We start from the raw sequence: 17813 nt of genomic DNA on the forward strand, positions 1-17813 counted from the left end.
GCAGGAATATATAGACATGAGAAACTGGGGGGAAGGGAAGGGAAGTCTGTGGGCTGGAGAGGTTCAGGGTAGGGGATGCGGTTAGAAGAGCTGAGAGGATCCTCAGGCACAGGGTGAGCCTGGAGGCCTGTTGTGATCTGGGTGTGCTAATAGGCACCACAGTTGGCCATTTGTTCTGAGTGTCTTTTGGACCTGACACTCATCTCCTTACAACAGGGAACTTTTGTTCTGCCAGTCTCCTCTTAACTGGGTCACAAATTCTGAGTTGATGATGTAAAATGATGGTCTTTTTTTAAAGGGAGTAAGAGCTTATTTTGAGCCCAAGATGGCCATGGCTCTAGAACATTCATGTAACCCTGAATGGTGTAATGAGCTCCATTGTGGAAGAGGGTATGTGACTCAATCTTTCTCTCTTCTCTCTCAGCAGCCTGGCCTCGAACTCATTATACAGTTCGGGCTAGCCTTGGAATTTTATCATCCTGTCTCATTCTGATGCGGACGTGCACCACTACTTTTTGGTGCAAGAACAACAACCCTCTCCTCCTTCAGATATAGGGTCACATTGTTGCCCAGGTTTGCCTGGAATTCTTTATGTAGCCTAGGATAGCCTTGGATCCTGATCCTCTCTAGTGCTGGGACCACAGGTCCTAACTGGTTATTACATGCATGACCCAACATAGCCTGTTTGCCTCCAGCCTTACAAACATTCCATCTCTCCATAATCACAATGTACTGGCCAGCCACAATTAAACAGCTTGTAGGATGTTTAGTATGGATGCAGCTTCTTCACAGAACTACAGTTCGCGGGGGGATGCTCTGTGTCTCTCTGCGCCATTGTGCACCCTAGGATCACCAGCGCCCCAAGTGAACCAGGGGCTGTTTACCCTGAACCCTTTGTGGCCCCTGCATCTCCAGCAGCCGTAGCTCCGCCTTCCCCCTCCTCCTCAGCCAATGAGTCTGTGAGCCGTGGGCGGGGCCACTCGATGACGTACTGGGCGTCCTACGAAGGGTGGGCCCTATTTCCGGCTTGAGAAATCGTCGCGTTTCTGAGGCGACGCCTGAGCCGGCAGTTGGCCACCGCGCAGGGAAGCCGCTCGGAGCGGTGGTCTCGGCCCCAGCGTCACCATGGGGGCCGTGCTAGGCGTCTTCTCCCTGGCCAGCTGGGTGAGTCCAGAGCAAGACTTTGGGCCTCCGGCGCCCGAGGCGCGCGGCACTGGCTGTCAGGTCGCCCACGGCGGGCCCGACCCTCTCCGAGGCCCGTGGAGAGGAGCGGGCAGGCGCGGACTGCGCGTGGGCTCCAGGCCCGGGGAGGCGAGTCCCAAGGTCGGGGTGCGGCGGCAGGGCTGGCCCTCGGCTGGCCCTCGGTGTGGGTGGAGGGTGGCGGGAGGCCGGGCCGCCGTTGTTTACTATTCTGAAGCTCCGCCCTCGCGAGCTTTCCGGACCCCGGGTTCCGGCGGGATGGGAGGGGGAGCGGCGAAGCCGAGGTTCCTAGGAGGGGGTGGGTGAGGGGGTTGAAAGTGGCGTCGTGAAATTTAGGGTCCCCGGAGCCAGTTTTCCCCCCTAGCTCGGCACACGCCAGCGCTCTGCAGATCTGTTTGGGGAACGCGGATTTCAAGTCAGCCCCGCTGACTTGCCATTCCAAGGGTTCAGACGGGACTGACTGTGCCATTTATTTAATTAGCGCTGCGGCCTAAACATTGTGGGATGAAACAACCTGGCATTTCTGTCCTCCAGAGCTGTTGTGAGAAGAAAGTGCAGAAATCAGTCAAGTCACTTTGTCAATGTTAAAACATTTTGAAAAGTTAATTTTAGGGTCTGGGAAACCGAGAATATACTGAATAAGCTAAGAAATCTGCCTCAGAGAAGCATGTTGCCTTGAACCACTTCCTGATTGTTTACTCATTCCCGAACTGATGTAATGAACCAAGGATTCAGTCTCTGCTTCGTGGCAGAGGTAATGTCGTAAATACCTTGTTCGTTTTTCCCTGGATAGCATCATTTCAGGTTTTGGTTTTATATGAAATGATGCAATCCAGGAATTTATATCTAGAAACTGCTTTATGTTTTATTCTTTCTTTTTTCCTGTATGGGGTTGATAACAAGAGTGGAATGAGGGAAGAGAATAATAGGAAATTAAAGGCTGTGGAGAGCCAGGCATGGCAGATCGTTTGTTATCTCAGCGCTTGCAAGGCCCTGTCTCAAAACAGGAAGTGGCAAATACAGTTTACGCAGGTGTCCGGAGACTGGGTTTAATCTAACCCGACTGCCTATCTCCCATCCCCCCCCCCAAAAAAATAGGGAGGGGAGGATATCAAGGAGCCAAGTCATGAAGATACCCACTGTATAGTTTTATTTTTTAGGTAATGTTTTTCATCTTTTTTATTTTATTTTTTTTGTATTTAAGATTGAACCCAGGACCTTGCTTATGCTAAAGGTGTCTCTTAAAAAAAAAAAGAGTTCCCAGGCTACACCCCCAGTCCCCACACTGGCCTCACACTCACCATCCTGATGTAGCCTCCAGAATAATGGCATTACAGGTCTATGTTACCACTCCAGGCAAAGGATTTTAGCCATTGCTTTTTTTACTTTGTAGCCCATGTTGGCCTCGAACTTGCAGCAATCCTACCTCAGCCTACCTAGTGCTGGAATTACAGGTGTGAGCTCCCACAACTGGCCTGTATGTTTTAACAGAACCCTTCAAATTATTATTATTTGGGGGACAGGATTTCACTTTGTAGCCCAGTGCTGGGGTTACAAATGTGTGCTACATTGCCTGACTTCCCTTTTTTTTTCCTCTGAAAAGAGCATATATGTAAGTCTAGAGTTCTTGGTGATAAGTAACTCAGGTGGTCGGATCTTGCTACTTGGACAGTTGACTTAGAGAAAGAGAAAGAGGCAAAGAGCTCTTATTGTGAGGTCACAGAGTTGAGTCTTTTGAAAAAACGTAAGTGGGATTGATAAGTGATGTTTGTTTGTTTTTTTTAAAGGTACCTGGAGGGACAGCCGTGGGTGCTGGGAACCGAACTCTTACATTTTTGGTTGTGAGCCTAGCCTTTGGAACGGCTGAGCCATCCCTCCAGGCCAGTGATGTTTGTTTTACATTGGCCTGAGAAGGTGGTTTTCCCTAGCTTTAAAACTTCCCTTTAAATGGGCATGTCTACATTGTCTACAAATTGCTCTTCTAAGTCAAATGAGGGAGGCTTTCGGACTCTAGGTTTTTGGCTTGAGCAAAAGTTGCAATGTTCTTTTTTCAAAATGGAAAAAACAGGGCGTATAGTAGACAGGCAGATTGACAGTACTTACTTACTCATTTCCTACTGTGCAAAGGTGTAAAGTACAAAGCTAGAAGTGGCCTCCCCTCAAGGTGTTTATGACCTGGAGAAGTAAATATAGGTATTGATTTGCTGGAACTGTATAGCAAAGTAGCACAGATAGGTCTTGAGCAGTGGGTGGAAACTGCCGATGTTTCAGAGTTGTTGCCTTTTAAGGTTGATGAGAGAATATGTCTAACATTTTGGTTGCTGGTAGTTTTTACTTTCTTTGGTTTGTAGATTTGGGCTTGGGGCTAATAATACCCAGGATGTGAATACTCTACCAAAGACAGGAAAGGACAGTAGAGAGCTTATTAAGTACACTGTATAGCTGCTGTTCATTCTAAGGAGTTACTTTCATGGGATGGTGGCTCAAATCTGGCAGTTTCAGTGTAGTGGTGGTTCCCTGGGTGGCTGTATGAAGTTCATTTCTTTTTTTTTTTTATCTTTTTTTATATTTATTTATTTTTTATGTATATAATAGTCTATCTGTATGTATAGATAGGCCAGAAGAGGGCACCAGACCTCATTACAGATGGTTGTGAGCCACCATGTGGTTGCTGGGAATTGAACTCAGAACCTTTGGAAGAGCAGGCAATGCTCTTAACCACTGAGCCATCTCTCCAGCCCTGAAGTTCATTTCTTGATGGTTAGGCAGAATTTTTATTATTTTCCTGAGAAATAAAATTTACAGGGTAGTTTGCTTGAATTAACTATCTGTGCAGGGTAAATGGTTTACAGGGGGTCAAGCTTCAAGCAGAATCCAAGCCTTGTCATTAAAGAGTGGAATAGACTGGGCAAAGTGGCACATGCTTTTAATCCCAGCACTTTGGAGGCAGAGATGGGCAGATCTTTGAGGTCAAGGCCAGCCTGGTTTACAAAGCAAACAAACAAACAAAAAAAAACAAATAAATAAAAGAATGAGTGGGATTTTTTGTTTTGTTTTGTTTTTTTTCAAGATGCAGTTTCTCTAGAAACAAGCTGTTTCCCTGACCTGGAACATAGCTCACGTTAAATAGGATTCTGTTAAAACCACCTACCCGTTTGCCTCACAGCATTGAAGGATCTCTCTCTTGGTTTTCGAGACAGGGTTTCTCTCTGCATAGCTTTGGAGCCTGTCCTGGAACTTGCTCTGTAGACCAGGCTGGCCTTAAATTCACAGAGATCCACTTGCCTCTGCCTCCTGAGTGATGGGATTAAAGCCACCACCCGCCCAGCTATTAAAGGAGCTCTTCTGGCTCATGGTGTTGTTGTTCTAGGTTCCATGCCTCTGTAGTGGAGCATCATGTCTGCTGTGCAGTTGCTGTCCCTTCAGCAAGAATTCCACTGTAACTCGACTCATCTATGCTTCCATTCTCTTCCTTGGCACTGTTGTGTCTTGCATCATGATGACAGAAGGGATACAAACTCAGCTAAAAAAGGTAAGTAGAAGTTAAAGCATTTTTACCATGGTTATTTTTTATTACTTTTTATATTTTACTATACTTTTACTGTTATATTCAATATTCAATCAAGATCATTTAAGATACTTTTTAAAAAAATATTTATTATGTATGTAATATTCTGTCTGTGTGTATGCCTGAAGGCCAGAAGAGGTCACCAGACCCCATTACAGATGGTTGAGAGCCACCATTTGAGTGCTGGGATCTGAATCCCAGTCCTCCACAAGAGGAATCCCTGAGCCATTTGTAAAGCCCCAGTAATTTAGGGCTTTTTTTTCTCCTTCGAGACAGGATTTCTCGGTAGCTTTGGAGCCTGTCCTGGAACTAGCTCTTATAGACCAGGTTGGCTTTGAACTCACAGAGATTCAGCTGCCTCTGCCTCCCAAGTGCAGAGATTAAAAGTGTGCACCACCACTGCCCAGCTAGCGCTTTTAACATCATTGATATTATTACAATTATTATTATTATTGTTGTTGTTGTTGTTGTTTTCTCGAGACAAGGCTTCTCTGTAGTTTTAGAGCCTGTCCCACAACTAGCTCTTGTATACCAGGCTGGCCTCCAACTCACAGAGATCCGCCTGCCTCTGCTTCCAGAGTGCTGGGATTAAAGGTGTGCACCACCACTGCCCGGCCTGCTGGGCTTTTTAAAAAATTTTATTTTTAAAATTATTACTATACATAGTCGAACAACCCAGAGGAAACAATTTAGAAATGTTTTATCCTTGTTTGCATAAGCTTTAAGCTACAATATTCTTTTACCTTTAGAAAGAGTTTGTAGCTGAAAAATTCTGTAGGAAAATTGAAATAACCTCAGGAAGGTGGGCTAATTGAGGACCCGACCAAGCCCAAGCCCATAGCTTCATTCTGTGTTCTACCACTGAGCTACATCCTGTCTTCAGGGAAGGGCTTACTAAATAATTCAGGCTAATCTTAAACTGTGTAGTGCAGGTTGACTTGGAACTTGTAGTCATTTTACTTCAGCCTCTCAAACTTTGGGATTACAGGCTTAACAGCTGTAACTAGTCAGCTTTAAAAAAGTGTGTGTGTATGTATGTCTTAGTGTTTGTATTGCCGTGAAGACACACTCTGATCACAGTTTCAGAGGTTCAGTTTATTATGACAAGGAAATGGAGGCATGCCGACAGACATGGTACTGAAGAGGTAGCTGAGAGTCTTACATCTTGCAGGCAACCAGAAGTGACTGAGACACTGGGCAATATTATGAGCATAGGAAACCTCAAAGTCTATCCCTACAGTGGCACACTTCCTTCAACAAGGCTATACCTACTCCAATATCTCCTAATAGTGCCAGTCCCTATGAGATTATGGGGCCCAATTACATTCAAACTACCACTATACATATAATGTGTACAAGTGTTTTGCCTGCATGTATGTGTGTGCACTATGCGCATGCCTGGTGGTGTCTTTGGAAGTCTGAAGAAGGCATTGGTTCCCATGGCTCGAGTTATGAATGGACAGTTGTGAGCAACTATGTGGGTGCTGGGAACTGAATCCTGATCCTCTGTAAAAGCAACAACTGCTTTTCATGACTAAGCTGTCTCTCCATCCCAGCTTTTGTTTTTAAATGTAATTGTTTATGTTCTTAGGTAATAAGAATGTAGTCAATTGGAAGTCAGAAATTTCAGTTCTCAGTCTTTTTCATTTTATCTATTATGGATATAGTGTTCTGCCTGCATGTATCCCTGCATGCGAGAAGAGGGCACCAGATCTTGTTACAGGTGGTTGTAAGCCACCATGTGGTTGCTGCGACTTGAACTGAGAACCTTTGGAAGAGCAGCCTTAACCTCTGACTTTCTTTTTTTTCTTCACAAGTCCTGATTCTGGATTGAGATAACATTTCTGTAGTGTTGATACTCTCATGGTGGCATTGAAATTCCTTGTCTCCTCAGATTCCTGGATTCTGTGAAGAAGGATTTCAAATCAAGATGCCTGATATACTAAAGGCAGAGAAAGATTGTAATGTGCTGGTCGGTTTTAAAGCTGTATATCGGATCAACTTTGCTGTGGCCATCTTTTTCTTTGCCTTCTTTTTGCTCATGTTAAAAGTAAAAACAAGTAAAGATCCCAGAGCTGCAATACACAATGGGTATGTAAGATTGTCTTTTTTTTTTTTGGTCTTTCAAGACAGGGTTTTTCTGTAGCATTGGAGCCTGTCCTGGAATTCCTGTAGGCCTTGAACTCAGAGATTGCCTGCCTCTGTCTCCCAAGTGCTGGAATTAAAGGCATGTACCTCCACCACCCACAAGATTGTCTTTTAATATTCATGGTTCCTCACCTTCAGCTGTTGATGTGCCATTTAAATGGAAGCAATGCAATATTTAATCAGTGGTTAGATATATACATAAAAGGTTATTTATTATAATTTTTTGATAGCTTTCTTTCAGTTGCTTAGAGTACCTTGTAAAATAGGTGAGACACCATGCTTAGACACTTTGTTTTTCATTTATAGATAAACATGTGCCTGAGACACATACTCTTAACAGAAGCACACACATAGTATACAAGGAAGTTAGAACAGCAAAAAAAATGGGTTGCTTCTCTTGCTTTTTCCTTCTGACCAGTTCCTCTTTGACATAAATTTCTCAGTTGGAAGCTGATGGGAGCTTTGTAAATGTTATGTTTGTTATAGATGTAGTAACTGAATTTCAGAGAAGCAAAATATTTTGCCTAAGATCTTTTAGGTGGGAAGATAGGGGTGAAGTTCATGTATATTCAGTTCTCAAAGCTTGATACTTTATGTTCTGGCATGCAAGTCATGTTGGCTGGTTGGTTGCTTTGGTTGGGTTATTTGTGATGGGGTCTCATCAGCCCATGCTGGCCTTGAAGTCCTGATCCTCTTACCTCCACCTTTCTAGTAGGATTACTGGTTTGTATCCCCATACTTAGCTCAAGACAGTATAAAGGTTATAGACTGAAAATCAGATTTGGTTCTGGCCTTTTTGCTAATTAGCACTGTGATTATGGACAAAGTATCTGTGTCCTGTTTTATTTTATTTTTTTGTTAATGTTTTTCTAAATATTTTTATATATGTTGATCAGGTGCTCTGGAATTGGAGTTATACACAGTTGTGAGCTGCCATGTGTACTGGGAATTGAACCTCGGTCCTCTGGAAGAGCAGTCAGTGCTCTTAACTGCTGAACCATCTCTCTAGCCCCTTGTGTCCTATTTTGTAAATGGAGGATTGGGGGATAATTTCTTCCATAAATGATTCTTCCATAAATGTACTCTCCATGTAGCTAACACTGTTAGAACTTATAATTCTAGAAAAGCATTACCTTTATGTGCTAAAAGTAAGAAACCTCCAAAATTTACTCATGAATGTAAATGACTTATCTTGCATGCTAATTGTTAGGTTACAGACCCTATAGCTGCGCTGTCTCACAAAACCCCAACATACATTAAATAAATAAATAAATCTTAAAAAAAAAGAAAGAAAGAAACAGGGAAGGAAAGAAAGAAAATCTTCAAGGGCCTGCTTTGAAGACTTTCACTCAGGGTTCAAAAAGAGAAGCCACAGTAAGTGTAGGTCCTAAAGTCTAATGACTGTAGGAAAAGAATCTTCTCTCACACGTTTTTCTTTTTTTTTTTTTAAGATATATTTATTTATTATGTATACAGTGTTCTGTCTATCTGTATGCTTGCTGGCCTGAAGAGGGCACCAGATCTCACTACAGATGGTTGTAAGCCACCATGTGGTTGCTGGGAATTGAACTCAGGACCTCTGGAAGAGCAGTCAGTGCTCTTAACCTCTGAGCCATCTCTCCAGCCCTCTCACACGTTTTTCTATTCATGTGCTCTTTATTTTTTCTAATGGTTTATAATTTCTCCTATCTTATTCTCAACTATTTTTCCATCTCCTGCTGTAAGGAATTCCCAAGCATACATCTGTTTATACTTAGCAACTTGTTAGTAATAAAAAACTACAAGGAAAATTATTAAGGACACAGGCAGTGTTGGAGGATATATAGCAAAACTTATCAGCTAGTTTGTAGCAAACTGCAGTTGCATCTGTGAGGAGGTCCAGACTGTCTTAAAGAAGCCACTGCAGGATGCAAAGGGATAAAACTAGACCATTGAGAGATCTAAGCAAAAGGCAAAGAATATGTGCATGATTTTAAATTTCTAAAGTGTGATTATAATACCTGGACGTGGCTAGTCAGTTAGGCAATATTGGTTTCTTGAAGTACTAAGTAAGATAGAACAGGAGAGACACCTGCAGTTCCACCCTAATTCATCATAAATCCTCTGAGGGGCTTAAGTCCTACAAGGCCAGACACCTGCGATTTTGTCCTTGACACATCTGGCCAGCTTGCTCTGTCAGTAAGGCTAGTGATAGAGAACAGGCTTCTGAATTTCTCACTGTAATGTGAATAACATAGTTAGTGTAGAGAGTAGTCATACTTTTGACCATCCACAGATGTATGCCCGTAAGATTGAGATGTAATCATGAGATCACATATACACATTACATGACAATGCATGGTAATGGGGAGATGATGTTGCTGTTACTGCATAAGCGAATTATAGATGAAAGCAACAGTTTTCAGAGTCAGTGGCCCTGCTGGCTTTGCTGGGCAGGGTTCCTCCATCTGAGAATAATTTCTTGGGTGGTTTGACATCTGAATTATCAATTGCTATAAGATGTAATTGTGTCTAGGCCCACATAGCTCATGAAAAATAGCTCCTGACAGGTATCTTTCTGCTTCAACCTCTATAGTAATTGGATCAGGGGCATATGTCACAAGGCCTTGTTTAATATATTTTGTGTGAAATATTGAGTGGAATAGCTTTGGGTCAAATGAAGAAACAAGCCTAGACATATATGTTTCAAATGCTATTTGGGCTTTTTTTGGTAGCAGAAATGCATTTTTCTCTGTAAGAATAAAAGTTAGCATTTCTCTTAAGTGTGATTTTGTTCTTTAATAGGTTTTGGTTCTTCAAAATTGCTGCCATTATTGGTATCATGATTGGATCTTTCTATATCCCTGGGGGCCATTTTACTTCAGGTATGGACTGCTGAGGGGTTGATGTTTGTAACTCTGTGATTAAGAGCTGGCCTTAGAGATATGGTGTCTAGTTGTGTGACCACACATTAAGACAGTGATGAATTAAAACCAGGAGATATTTTGACCACTTCTCAGCTTTTCTGGAACTATATAATTTTATACTAAATAGTTTATCTTCTCATTTCGTGAGGAAAAGTCATCAGAGAGCTTATCAACATGAGGGTTTTTTTTTTTTTGGGGTTTTTCGAGACAGGGTTTCTCTGTGGCTTTGGAGCCTGTCCTGGAACTAGCTCTGTATACCAGGCTGGTCTCGAACTCACAGAGATCCACCTGCCTCTGCCTCCCAAGTGCTGGGAGATTAAAGGCCTACTCCCCCACTGCCTGGCCAACATGAGGTTCTAACACTCCCATACTGACTTTTCCCTGTCCTAATTTGCGTCTGTGACATGGCATCAAGTGACATCTGACAGTTTCCTATTTGTTTCCCCCCATCTCCCTAAAAGGAAAGGGAACATCTTTTTTGTTGTTGTTTTTGGTTTCAGTGTGTATTCTGGAGCTCAATTTATAGATCAGGCTGTCCCTAGAACTCAAGAGATCCACATTCCTTTGTCTCTTGAGTGCTGTGCCGGCACCACTGCCCAGTTTAGGAGAAGTCTTAGGAAGTTATTTAGAATGTGAGGTCTTAGTGAATTGATGAAATAAGTAACACCATCTTGTCCTAACTCTATTTTGTGTCTGCCTAGACACTCCTCAGCCTTCCACTCCCCAGTAGTCACATCTACCTTGGCAGTCCATTTTGGACTGTGACCCTGACCATGGTCCAGATGAACTAACCAAAATAATTTTGTTTGTACAAGCTAAAACAAAACTAGATAGAGGAAGTGTAAATAAAATTGTTATATGGTATCTGGAAAATATTGCTAAACTCTGCAGAAAGACAGATGTTACTACAACGCTACTCAGACACTGTAATTGTGGTTTTTGTCTTTAAAAACGAGCTTGAATACCAAAAGACATTTTGGAAGCATTAGCCTACTCTTGGTCTGGCCGATTTTAAAGAAGTACTCTTAACTGATTGTTGATAACTATCTTTCATGAATCAATTCACCAGACTCCCCGTGCTACGAACTGAAGCAAGTCTTAAAAGGTCTCGAGGGTAAAAGGCACTTGCCACAAAGCCTGATGACCAGCCTGAGTTTGAACCCTGGATCTCACATGATAGAAGGAGGGGGCTGACTCAAAGAAACTATTTTCAGATGTCTATTTGATGCACTCATGCTCAGTATACACAAACACATTCACTCACTCACTCACTCACTCACTCACTCACTCACTCACTCACTCACTCACTCACTCACGGGGACCAGCCTTGACAAAAACGTGTCTCGCAGGGCTAAAGGCTTAGGGATTTGAAATATAGTAGAGAATATGAAGACGAGAATGAAAACAATAAAATGGAGAAACATAGGATAGTATCAGGAGGGAATTCCAGTGAGCACTGAAAATACGCCCACTTTAATTTCCAACTGCTTAAAATACCCCTGACCCCATAAGGTAGGCGTAAGACAAAAGACTGCATTAACATGATACAAGGAAATAAACTTACCAATTGAAAGTCACCAGCTACATTTATAGAAACATTTTGTTGCTAGAACAAAACAAGTCACCAAGTCAGGCACACGTCCTAGACCAAAATATTCTGTTGCCAAACCACTCCCTGGGTGGAATCCAAAGTTATCTCCATAAAGGGAACTGGAACTTAGTTGGATCCTGAGACTTTTGTTTGAGGTAGAACAATCTACTTCCCTATTCCTGGAGCACAAGGTCTGGCAATTAGCCACACCTGTTGATAGTAACCTTGAGAGTAGAACTCCATCAACACCTAGGTGGCACCCCCTGTTTTGTTTTTTTTTCTCCTTTGAGGTAGAAGCACAAATGTGGAAACAGGCTCACATTTTCAGGCCTCCACAACACACACATATGTAAAATGCTTGTAAAGGTAGGAAATCCCCTGACATTCCTTAAAGAATACCTATAAGTTTGAAATGATAATCAAGCTGCACTGTTGTAGACAGAATGTCTTTACTGCCTGTCCTTTACCAGAGTTGAAGTCTGCTCATAAAGTTCAGCAGCTATATTTTGAAATGTTACTGTTATGGTGAAGAGTAACTGTTGTCTTTGTTTACAGTCTGGTTTAGTGCTGGCATGTTAGGGGCCACTTTCTTCATCATCATCCAACTGGTGCTCTTGGTAGACATGGCTCACTCTTGGAATGAATCGTGGGTAAATCGAATGGAAGAAGGAAACCCAAGGCTCTGGTATGCTGGTAAGTGCCTAATCTCACTGCAGAACGTCATACTGCTACCTTAAGTAGGGAGTATAATAAAATCTCCAGTTTTGAATATATAAACTCAATTTAGGGCTTTTGTTTTGTTTTTTTTGAGACGGGGTTTCTCTGTTAATAGCCCTAGCTGTCTTGGAACTAGTTCTGTAGGCCAGGCTGGCCTCGAAGTCAGAGATCTGCCTGCCTGCCTGCCTCTGCTGAGATTAAAGGCTTGTGCCACCACCGCCCAGCTAAGGCTTACTTTTTAAAAACAGTATGTTTATGTGTGGGGAGGTGTTATATCTGCATTTATGTCTGTGTACCACATTTATGAAATACCTATGGAGGCCAGAAGAGGGACTGAAACACCCTGTCCTCTAGAAGAGCACCCACAAATGCTCTCCAACCCCTATAACTGTCTTTTAAAAAGCTAGTTTGTCATTTAAGCCTATTGTGAATTGTATGCCTTGCTGGAAGGTGAGCATAGTCTGTTCATCATTGGAATCTGTCAGTAATGGAACTATACTGCTGAGATGCTAAGAAAACATTTCTAGATTTAGATTCAATTATATGACTGACTGACTATGTGAATGGAAAGGAACTATTTTCCCAGACCAGGGAGGTTATATCATTATTTGTGATGGGAGCCAGGTTTAAGTAGCCAGTGGCTACAGAGTGAAATTGTCTCAAAGAGAGCCTGCTGGATATTTATATTGTTTTTTCCTTTTCCAGCTTTGCTGTTTTGTACAAGCTTGTTTTATATCCTTTCCATCATATTTGCTGTGTTGTTCTACATCTTCTACACCAAACCAGATGGCTGCACAGAAAATAAGGTCTTCATCAGCCTTAACCTGATTTTTTGTGTTGCTGTTTCTGTTGTATCCATTCTCCCCAAAATTCAGGTATGATGGTTTTCTGTTTTCTCGTGTGAAAGACTTAGAATTAATGCTGGCTAAGCTTAAATTGCAGGCAATGTTTTATCTGTATTTAGCTACTTAAATATTTCTCCAATATTATTGTTAAATATTTGTAATTACAGCTTAGTGATCGTGTATGTGCTATTGAGTGGCTATTTTTTTTTTACTTTTTACTTTTTAATTTTATATTTTGAGATATTCTCATATTATAGTCCTAACTGGCCTAGAACTCACCAGACAGTCCAGACCTTGAACTTTGGGACCTCTTTGATGGCATGTGCCACCATGCCCGGTTGAGTTCCTATATCTTGATGATATTCATTTCCTGATTATTAAAAACTAAGTAGCTTGGGGATGGTGAGTTGCCTCAGTGGTTAAGGTTCCAGTCCCAGGATGCATAGGGTAGACGATGAGAACTGACTCCTGCATGTTGTCCTGTGACCTTCATACACACATATACTGTGGCACACATGTCTCTACACATACTTAATAAGTATATTTAAACAGAACTTAAAGAGAAGAAAGTAGTCCTGCTCCCAAAACTAGGTAACTTGAAGCTTGGTGTGATAATGTCCATCCATCAGCAATTTCAGCAAGTTTGAGATCATCCTGGTCTACATGGTTAGTTCCAGGCTCGCCACGGCTATGTAGTGAGACTCTGGCTCAAAGAACTGAAACCAAAGAAATAAAACCTTAACAGAGTCTTAAATGTGAGTAGAATGTTTTTTATATGTTTGGCTTTTTACATTCTGTAGCCCAGACTGGCCTTGGATACCTGATTATTCATCCTCCACTTCAGTAGTGCTAGAATTGCAGGCATGAGCTACCAAGCTCAGTTTTTATTCTAAGAGTAAATGTGGAGGTGACTTAGTGGATAAAACACCAAGCATAGAAGAGACCTGAGTTCAGATCCCCAAAGCTCATGTGAAAAGCTGGGCATGGTAGTCATATCTGTAATCTCAGTGTTCCTACTGTGAGAGGAGTGGAGACTTGAGAACCAGCTAGCCTGGGAGATGTAGTGGGAGATGCAGAAAACAAGGAAGGACTGATAACCAGTGTTCTCTGACCTCAAAACACTTACCAAGGCATGCACCTGTTAGTTACACACGTGCACATACACAACATAAACACTTTTTTTACAAATTGATAAAATTAAGAAGACTAGAGAAATGGGTGAGCTACTGGCAGTAAGTATTGCTCTTTCAGTCCACAGCCGCCACATTAGGAGGCTCATCACCTCCAAGGACATCCACACATTAGTGGCGTGCACTCACTCAGATACATAAACACATGATTGAAGATAAATTAGGAAAAAAAATGATGAGAATCAGTCTAAACCTAGGAGGCTGAGGTTGGAAGATTTCTGCAAGTGAAGGCCAATCTGGGTCACTGGAGTTCTAAACTAAAGGAAGGAGAGAAAAGAGAATTTAAGAGAATTATTTTAAATGTGAGAAAACTAAAATGAGTATGGTTGGATGTGCCTGTAATCCCAGATGGCCTTGCTTTTTTCTTTTTCCTTTCCTTTGTTTTGTTTTTCTAGACAGGATTTTTCTGTGTAGCTTTGGCTTCTGTCCTGGAACTTGCTCAAACTCACAGAGATCCGCCTGCCTCTGCCTCCCAAGCGCTAGGATTAAAGGCGTGTACCTCCATTACCCAGTTACCTTGTTTTTCGTAAAGTGAAAAAAATGCCTGGGTTTGTAGTACATCTCTGTAGTTCCAGCTGCTTAGAAGGCTGAAGTGTAATAATCCCTTAAGGAATTAGAAGCTAGTCTAGAAAACCTTAGTGTTGTGACCCTTTCTCAAAAAAGCATGAAGGAAGTGTCTGAGATGGCTCAGCTTATAAGGGTGCTTGTTAGATGACCCCTGTGCCATCCCTGGAACCCATCATGTAGAACTAACTCCTGACCATATTTGAGGTTCTGCACCCACCAAAGACTACATAAATAATTTTTTTTAAAAGTGTGAGGGACTGGGGTGTTGCTTGATTTTTTTTTTGCTAGAGGCTTACACAGCCTGCACAAAGGTGAGTTTCAACCCAGTACCAGGCATAAGGATCAGTTGTTTCAAGGTCATCATTGTCTTTGGCTACCTAGTGGGTTTAAGACCAGCTTTAAACTACATGTGATCTTTCTCCAAGAAAAAAAAAATATTTTTCATTTACTTTTTTTTTTTGTTAGCTCACATTTAATTACTAAGTGGACATGGTACATCTCTAGTTCCAGCAATCCTGGAAGCTGAAGCAGGATTGAATTTGGGCAACTGTATCCAGAAAAAAAAGAATAAAAACCAAAACGGACATTTCCAAGAAGTGATTGGTCATCTAGCTATTTTGTGGTAGAATTGAGTGGATTTTTCTTCATATAACGAGGTTAGAAACTGAAAGCCTTTGTGTGATACAAAGGAATTTTCAAGATTGTGAAATGCTTTGCAAACCAGCAGTAGATGTGTCATCTTATTTTGTAGACTAACTGAAACTGAAGGGCTACCTGTCATCTTTTAACTGTCAGAAAGCAGGCTTTCAAGTTCTAATAATTGAGTGCATCCCAGGGGATCATCCATTCCTTACAGATCATATGGCATTGTTTTTGTTTGATTCCACAGGAACATCAGCCTCGTTCTGGCCTCCTGCAGTCCTCCATTATCACTCTGTACACCCTTTACCTCACGTGGTCGGCCATGACCAACGAACCTGGTAAGGGAATGTCCTAACTCATCAATAGACATGCTCCTTTGCTGGGTATACAAACTGGAGCTAGAGCAAATGTGAAACAAATAGAAAACTATGAGGAAATGGTCAGTGTTCTCAGTAGATTTCAGCTATTTACCTTTTAAGTAACTGGAATAAAAGTGGAGATGCGCTCCTGTTTGGAAGCTAAAATGGTCTGTTAAACATCACAAAACCAATGAAGTCACAATAGATATTTATAAAACTTAACTACTTTTTCTAAAGGTAATCATCGGGTAAGATGTAAATACAGTACTGATTGCTAAGTTTCAGGTTCTTCTAAACATACTTTTCCTGTGTTTCACAACACAGCTAAATGGTGTGTAGGCAAGCCCTCTGATTTTCCTTGGAACTAATGATAGCAAAACTTTCCCATTTTCAGACCGTTCCTGCAACCCCTCTCTTATGAGCATCATTACACACTTAACTTCACCCACTGTGTCTCCAGCAAATTCAACTACTCTTGCTCCTGCTTATACTCCACCGTCACAGAGTGGACACTCTAAGAATTTGGATGATTTTTGGGGGCTGTTTATCTTTGTTGTCTGCCTTATATATTCTAGGTAAGTTCTAGATAAGAGGTGCTTAATACAAGATTCTCATGAAAGTGAATAATATGTTTTAAAAGTAGTGTAAAGAATTAAAATAACTTATTTATTTCAAGGCAGGGTTTCTTTTTTTTTTCTTTTTGCTTTTCAAGACAGGGTCTTCTGTAATCAAGGCAGGGTTTCTCTGTGTAACTGTGGAGCCTGTCCTGGAACTAGCTCTGTAGACCAGGCTGGCCTTGAACTCATGATCCTCCTGCCTCCACCTCCACCTTAGGCAAATCCTACCAGCATGCTTCCTTCAATACAAGTTCTTTGCATATCTTTGCAAGTGTATGCATATGTGTATGTATATTGAGGGAGCAACAGTGGCACCATAGTGCACATCTGAAAATTGTTAATGGACAACTTGTGGGATGTGGATCTCTCCTTTCACCATGTGAGTCCTGGGTTATCAGGCTTGGCAGCAGGCATCTTTACTCACTGAGCCATCTTATTGGCCCCAATTTTAAAAGATTATCTAGAGTAGGGATGAGCAAACTACTGCAGTTAGACTGGTTGGTTACTTTTAGACTTTTTGTTGTTGAGGGAGGAGCTCATGTCCAGGCCAGCTTCACATCTGCTGTTTAGCTGAAGATGAGCTAGAACTAGTTCTCCAGCCTTCACCTCCCACGTGGGTAGGTGTGTGCCGGGGCACAGAGGTCATAGGACAACTTTCAGGAACTGGGTCTCCTTCCCACTCTGCAGTCCAAGGCTGTAATTAGATTGTCAGGGTTTACCTGCACCTGCTGAGCTTTTTGTTTTGTTTTGTTTTTTTTCCAAGACAAGTTTTCTCTGTTTAGCCCTGGATTTTCTGGAATTTGCTTTATAGACAAGGGTGGTCTGGAATTCAGGTTGGTCTGCCTGCCTCTGCCTCCCAAGCATTGGGATTAAATGGGTACACCACCATGCCAAGCTATCTTACTCACCCATTTTTTTTCAAAGTCTTGTAGCCTATACTGACCTTGAATTCTGCATTCTTCTTAGTGATAGGATTATAGGTGAGTGCCACCACTCTGAGCTTGTTTTATTTTATTGTCTATAAAATAACTTTGTTTTATGCATGTATGTTTATCTGCTTGTCATATGTATATGCACCACTTAATTCCTGATCGTTCTGTATCAGCCTTCTGAGTGCTGGCATTACAAGTCCACCATGGTACAACATGAACTATAGAAATAGGTACCTTCTGTATATAACAGCTTGCTGAAATAAGTTGCTGGTTATCTTTTTCGTGTCTAATTGCTATGGCTAGAACTTATGGTGCAATGTTAAATAGTAAATTCAACAGTGGGATCTTTGATCTTGAGAGGGAGCAGTTTTTAGTTTTTGTCTTTCATTATTAAGTATGACACTTGCTGGTTTTGTGTTTACTGATGGGCTCCTATCAGTTGAAAAGTCTATATTCTTTTTTTTTTTGGTTTTTCGAGACAGGGTTTCTCTGTGGTTTTGGAGCCTGCCCTGGAACTAGCTCTTGTAGACC

The 17813-nt window shown here is 41.8% G+C and overlaps 1 protein-coding gene across 1 annotated transcript in view; it reads left to right on the forward strand.

Annotated features, from left to right (window-relative positions):
• Positions 1-970: 970 nt before the first annotated feature.
• Positions 971-17813, forward strand: part of Serinc3 (serine incorporator 3) — a 20361-nt gene continuing 3518 nt past the window's right edge. The window contains exons 1-8 of the mRNA XM_005362954.2: positions 971-1164; positions 4571-4732; positions 6663-6859; positions 9701-9780; positions 11969-12106; positions 12836-13005; positions 15622-15712; positions 16128-16308. Of these exons, the coding sequence (XP_005363011.1) occupies positions 1126-1164; positions 4571-4732; positions 6663-6859; positions 9701-9780; positions 11969-12106; positions 12836-13005; positions 15622-15712; positions 16128-16308 (1058 nt within the window). The 5' untranslated portion in view covers positions 971-1125. The remainder of the gene's footprint in view (positions 1165-4570; positions 4733-6662; positions 6860-9700; positions 9781-11968; positions 12107-12835; positions 13006-15621; positions 15713-16127; positions 16309-17813) is intronic.

This window comes from Microtus ochrogaster, linkage group LG8 (assembly GCF_000317375.1).
Source record: "Microtus ochrogaster isolate Prairie Vole_2 linkage group LG8, MicOch1.0, whole genome shotgun sequence".
Classification (NCBI taxonomy): domain Eukaryota; kingdom Metazoa; phylum Chordata; class Mammalia; order Rodentia; family Cricetidae; genus Microtus; species Microtus ochrogaster.